The sequence below is a fragment of the Eimeria tenella genome, genomic scaffold (assembly GCF_000499545.2).
Source record: "Eimeria tenella Houghton genomic scaffold, Eth_scaff150, whole genome shotgun sequence".
Lineage (NCBI taxonomy): Eukaryota > Apicomplexa > Conoidasida > Eucoccidiorida > Eimeriidae > Eimeria > Eimeria tenella.
In genome coordinates, this window is record NW_013541523.1 from 21,493 (window position 1) to 26,753 (window position 5,261).

The 5,261-nt window shown below is 59.0% G+C and overlaps 2 protein-coding genes across 2 annotated transcripts in view; one reads left to right on the top strand and one right to left on the bottom strand.

Moving 5' to 3' along the window:
* Window positions 1–16: 16 nt before the first annotated feature.
* On the top strand, window positions 17–4,787 carry ETH_00016535 (uncharacterized protein; the record flags this gene model as incomplete). The annotated part of the gene is made up of 11 exons (XM_013373534.1): window positions 17–71; window positions 192–439; window positions 671–1,050; window positions 1,451–1,559; window positions 1,714–1,938; window positions 2,306–2,698; window positions 2,918–3,296; window positions 3,593–3,903; window positions 4,125–4,238; window positions 4,461–4,542; window positions 4,690–4,787. 11 exons carry the CDS (start codon window positions 17–19, stop codon window positions 4,785–4,787), a joined length of 2,394 nt encoding a protein of 797 aa, XP_013228988.1.
* Window positions 4,788–5,021: 234 nt separating this feature from the next.
* Window positions 5,022–5,261, bottom strand: part of ETH_00016540 (uncharacterized protein) — a gene marked incomplete at both ends in the record, with an annotated part of 2,596 nt that continues 2,356 nt past the window's right edge. The window contains one exon of the mRNA XM_013373535.1: window positions 5,022–5,115. Within this exon, the coding sequence (XP_013228989.1) occupies window positions 5,022–5,115 (94 nt within the window). The remainder of the gene's footprint in view (window positions 5,116–5,261) is intronic.

A 5,261-nucleotide genomic window follows, 5' to 3' on the forward strand; every position in this document is an offset into this window, starting at 1 on the left:
GCTTCAGACGCGCAAAATGGGGATAGCTGTACCCTCTTTAGAGGGGACAATCACCCGGATTCGCCTGGATGGTGAGCTGCTGCTGCTGCTGCTGCTGCTGCTGCTGCTTAAATGGCCTTATCTTTCTGCGGCTGCTTGAGGGTTTAGGGTTTGGCATCGAGGGTTTATGGTTTCTGCTGTCTGCTGCGCAGCTGCGGAGAAGCACCTGCCGCCGACGGTGCTGCAGCTGCTGCTGCTAGGCCGCGAGCCAGCTGCAGCCGACTCCCCAGCAGCAGCAGCAGCAGCAGCAGCACCAGCAGCAGAAGCAGCAGCTGAAGCAGCATTTAGTGTGGGAGCCTTCGTAAGACAAGTCAGCGGCGAAGGCCCTGACGCTCTGGGGCAGCGGCTGCAGCAGCTCGAGGAAGCAGTTGCTGCTCTAGATGGCCGCATCCGCAGCGAGGTAAACCCTAAACCCTAAACCCTGGGCCGTAAACCCTAGATCATGATTTTGTTGCTGAGGGGCCCACTGCGGCTGCTGCTGCCCTGAAGATACGTCCAAACGAAGCAGCACCAGGACTGCAGCAGCAGCGCCTGAACTTTGCTGCTGCTGCTGTTGCTGCTGCTGTGGATGCTGCTGCTGCTGCTGTGGATGCTGCTGCTGCTGCTGTGGACGCTGCTGCTGCTGCTGCAGCTCTCTGCCCATCTCGGGTCGCTTATGCCAGGGGTCGCCTACTTCGCAGAGCTCCTGGGGCCCAGCAGCAGCAGCAGCAGCAGCGGCAGCAGCAGCAGCAGCAGCAGCACCAACAACAGCGACAGCAGCACCAGAGGCTGCTCATTTCAGGGAAGCACGGGCGAAGAAGGTGCGGGGTTGGGCTCCAAGAGCAGCAGCAGCAGCAGCAGCAGCAGCAGCACCAGTGCCGCTGCTGCTGCTGCAGAGGATGGTAGCACTAGCTGCTGCACGCAGCAGCTGCAGCAGCAGGTCAGCAGCATATCGCAGAAGGTGCAGCAGCTGCAGGACTTAACGCAGCAGAAGGCAACAGAACTTGAAGCTGCTGTGGACGAGGCAGACAGGTGTGCTGCTGCTGCTACCGGTGCTGCTGCTGCTGCTGTTGCTGCTGTTGCTGTTTGTGCTGCTTTTTGCGTTGCTCTTAGTGCTGCTGTTGCTGAGGCTTTTGCTGCTGCTTCTGCTGTTGCTGCTCGTGCTGCTGTTGCTGCCAGGGAGCGTGAGAGACACCGCATTGCCAGGATGCACAGTCTGCTGCTGCAGCAAATACTTTGCCTTGCTGCTGCTGCTGCTGCTCTTTCCGCTGCTGCTGCCGTTGCCATGTCGCCTATGCTATTCCGGTGGCTTTGCTGTTGTTGCTGCTGCTGCTGCTGGTGCTGTTGCGGTGACACCTGTGCTGCTCCTGGGACTCTGTCGCTGCTGCTGCTGCTGCTTTTACTGCTGCTGCTGCTGCTGCTGCTGCTGCAGATTGCTGGATGCTGAAGAGGTGGTGTCTCTCGCGCTGCACTTCTTACAATGCCTCAAAAAGCTAAATGCAGAAACGGCGCACCACAAGAAGGCCGACTACTTAGTCCGGGTAAACCCTAAACCCTAATCCCTAAACCCTAGTTTCTAAACCCTAAACCCTAAACCCTAGTTTCTAAACCCTAAACCCTAAACCCCGCAAACCCTGTTTAACAACCCCTACAGCCACGTGCACGCGTTGTATCGACTCTCTGTCGTTTTTGCAGCTGGAGGCCATGGCAGCAGAGGAAGATAGCAGCAGCAGCGGCAGCAGCAGCAGCAGCAGCAGCAGCAGCAGCAGCAGCAGCAGCAGCAGCAGCAGCGCGTTAAAGGGGGGCCCTGCTCTCCACAAGCTAAAATGCATGCAGCCGGCGCTGCAGCTGATGAGGAAATTAGGCAAAGAGATACGCAGCAAACCGAAGCTCTTGCTGCAGGAGTCGCTGCAGCAGCAGGTAGGTTGCTGCACAGCAGCAGCTGCTGCTGCTGCAGCTGCTGCTGCTGCAGCTGCTGCTGCTGCAGCTGCTGCTGCTGCAGCTGCTGCTGCTGCAGCTGCTGCTGCTGCAGCTGCTGCTGCTGCAGCTGCTGCTGCTGCAGCTGCTGCTGCTGCAGCTGCTGCTGCTGCAGCTGGTATAGCTGCTGCAGCAAGTATGGGGACAACAACAAAGCAAGCAGCAGCACAACAACACCAAGAAGAGTGCAGTAGCAGCAGTCCAGATCTAACCACAGCAGCCTCAGCAGCAGCCGGAAGTGATGGTCCACTGCTGCTGCTGTTGCTGCTGCTGCTGTTGCTGCTGCTGCTGCGTTTGCGGCTTCTTGCAGGACGTGCTGGGTGTCGCCGACAACCTCAAGTGTCTCTTCGCGCTGCAGCAGCCGCAGCAGGCGCTGGAAGCTGTGCTGCAGCAGCTAGCAGCAGATGCATGCCAGGCCCTGCCTGCTGAGGCGCTGCGGTCTGCTGCTGCTGCTGCTGTCGCCCCCAACACTGCAGCAGCAGCGGGAACGGAGCAGCAGCTCGACCCCGCAGTAGCCGCTGCGGCTTCATACTGTGAGCCTCTCTTCAGCAGCAGCAGCAGCAACAGCAGCAGCAGCAGCCGCAGCAGCAGCAGCATCTCCTTGGTTTGTTGCACTCCATTTCAGCAGCAAGTTGCAGCATGGGCAGTCCGCATGCTTACCTCCTTAGAAGAGAAGTCGCGTCAGGCCTTTCTGCTGGATCAAGTGAGTAGTTGCTGCTGCTGCCGTTGCTGCTGCTGCTGCTGCTTCCGCTGCTGCTGCTGCTGCTGTCAAAGCTGCTGCAGCTGTTGGTATGCCATCAAAGGCGCCTCGAGCGCGTTCTGCCGCTGCTGCTGCGCAGCTGGCGCAGTCGTTGTCGCTGCTGCTAGTGCAGAACCCTCTGCTGCTGCTGTGCTGCTGCTGCTGCTGCTGCTGCTGCTGCAGGTGCTGCAAAGCCCCGAAGCCTCCCCATTTCTAGACTTGACAATGGGGGAATGGCTGCAGGAAAAAGGTTTTGTGTCTTCTGTGGCAGAAGAGCTGCTGCGCAAGGTGTCTGTACACCTCAAGAGCTGCTGCAGGCAGCTGACAGCCCGCAGCAGGCCGCTGCAGCAGCTGCTGCAGCTGCTGCAGCAGCAGCCTGCGGACCCGCAGCAGCTGGCGCAGCAGAGATCCGCCGCGCGTTTGCTGCTGCAGCAGCAAAATGTAGACGAGGCTGCTGCCTGGTGCATGGTAGACTGCACCCCGCTGCTGCTGCTGCTGCTGCGGGCCTTTGTGCTGCGGTGGAGAAAAGCAGCAGCAGCAGGAGCTCCCTTACCGCCTTTCTGTGTGTCTCTGGTTTGCTGCGGGCGCCTATACTTTTGCTGCTGCTGCTGCGGTAGCTGGTGCTGTCGTAACTTCGCTTTGTTGCTGCCGTTGTTGCTGTTACTTTTGCGGCCATGTCGGCTTGCTGCTGTTGCTGCTGCAGCTGCTGCTGCCGCCGCTTCGGTTTGCTGCGGTTGCTGCTGCTGCTGTTGCTGCTGCTTCTGCGCGTCGGCCGAGTCCGCAGCCAGACGGATGTGCGCGAACCGCTTTCTGTTGCTGCTGCTGCTGTTGCTGCTGCTGTCGCTGCTGCTGCTGCAGCTAACGCTCAGGAGACGCAGGTGATGGCGAGTTTGGGGGAGCTTCTTGCGGTGTACAGACAGCGCATCTGCAGCGTCCACGAGGAGATGCTGCAGCTGCTGTTTTCTGCGGACTTGCTGCAGCAGGCAGAGCATGAGCAGCAGCAGCACGCGTCTCAGAGCAGCAGCAGCATGCTGCAGAAGATACGCAGCAGCAGCAGCAGCAGCGGCATTGCCGTTCTGCCCACAGCAGGAGACCTCCGTGCCTTCTTGCGACAGCTGCTGCAGCATCTTGCTGCTTCTACAGTGGCAGGGGAGCCGCTGCTTCAGGAGGTCCTTTTATCTTTTGCTGCTGCTGGATCTGCTGCTGCTGCTGCTGCCGCTGCTGTAGCTGTTGCACTGGCTGCTGCACTAGTTGCCGCTCCTTCCTGCCGCCTGCGGTCGACCACATTTGGGCGCATGCAGCTGCTGCAGCAATCGCCCCTCTGACATGCTGCTGGGCCTGTGCCTTGCTGCTGCTGTTGCTGCTGCTGCTGTTGCTGCTGCTGCTGCAGGCATCAGCTGCTTGCGATCGCTCCCTTTCTTTGTTCATGTGGCTCTGCGCCCTCCAAATCCCTCCAGCAGCAGCAGATCCGCCGTCTCTGCTGGACGACACAGTGCAGAACAGTGTGAGGACTGCAGCAGCAGCAGCAGCAGCAGCGGCAGCAGCAGAAAGTAGCGGCAGCAGATGCAGCAGCAGTAGACGCAGCAGCAGCACAAGCAGCAGCGTACCTTTCTGCTATGTCTCGTTTGCTGTACTCTTCGATATGCTGCTGTGTATTTTCACGGGTTGCGTTGCTGCTTATCTTGTGCTGCTGCTGCTGCTGCTGCTGCTGCTTTTGTCGGTGCAGCGGAGCTCTGCTGCAGCTCGCTTGTGCTTGGCGAAGACCTACAGTCTATTTTCTTTGCTGCTGCAGCGCACCAAACAGGCCGGTGAGCTGCTGCTGCTGCTGCTGCTGCTGCTGCTGCTGCTGCTGCTATTCCTTAGGGGTTTCTTTCATTCCTTGCTGCTGCTGCTGTGGGAGCAGCAGCAGCAGCAGCAGCTCGCGCTGCTTCTGCTTGCATGGGGTGTATGTACAGCGCAGAAGGGCCCAAACACCCCCGAGGGAGCAGCAGGAGCTGCTCTTCAGAGCATAAACGCCTACAAAGAAATGGATGTGATGAAAGTAAGGGTTTAGGGTTTAGGGTTTAGGGTTTAGAGTTCACGGTCCAGGAGTGATGGCTTAGGCCGAAGACTCAAGCAGTTCGAAATGATGCCAAGGGATGCCTTCGGCTTAAGGATTAGGGTTTAGGGTTTAGGGTTTAAGGCTTAGGGTTTAGGGTCAAGGGTTTAGGGTTTAGGGTTTAGGGTTTGGGACTTTGTGCTGCGGTTCAGAAAGCTCTGATGCAGCGGTGGTTTTTGGGCCCCCCCCTTATACAGATTTACCAGCAGGTGTTTGCTGTGCTGCCGATTGAGGTGCAGCAGCTCCAGCAGCAGCAGCAGCAGCAGCAGCGAGCAGATCTGCGCTGCATGCGCATGTTCGAAAGGGCTGTGATGCAGCTGAAGCAGCAATACCTTTCTTTGCTGCCTCCCCCGCTGAGCGACATCGAGGCAAAAGGCATTTGTGTCCACTTGCTGCAGGTGCTGCTGCTGTTGCTGCTGCTGTTGCTGC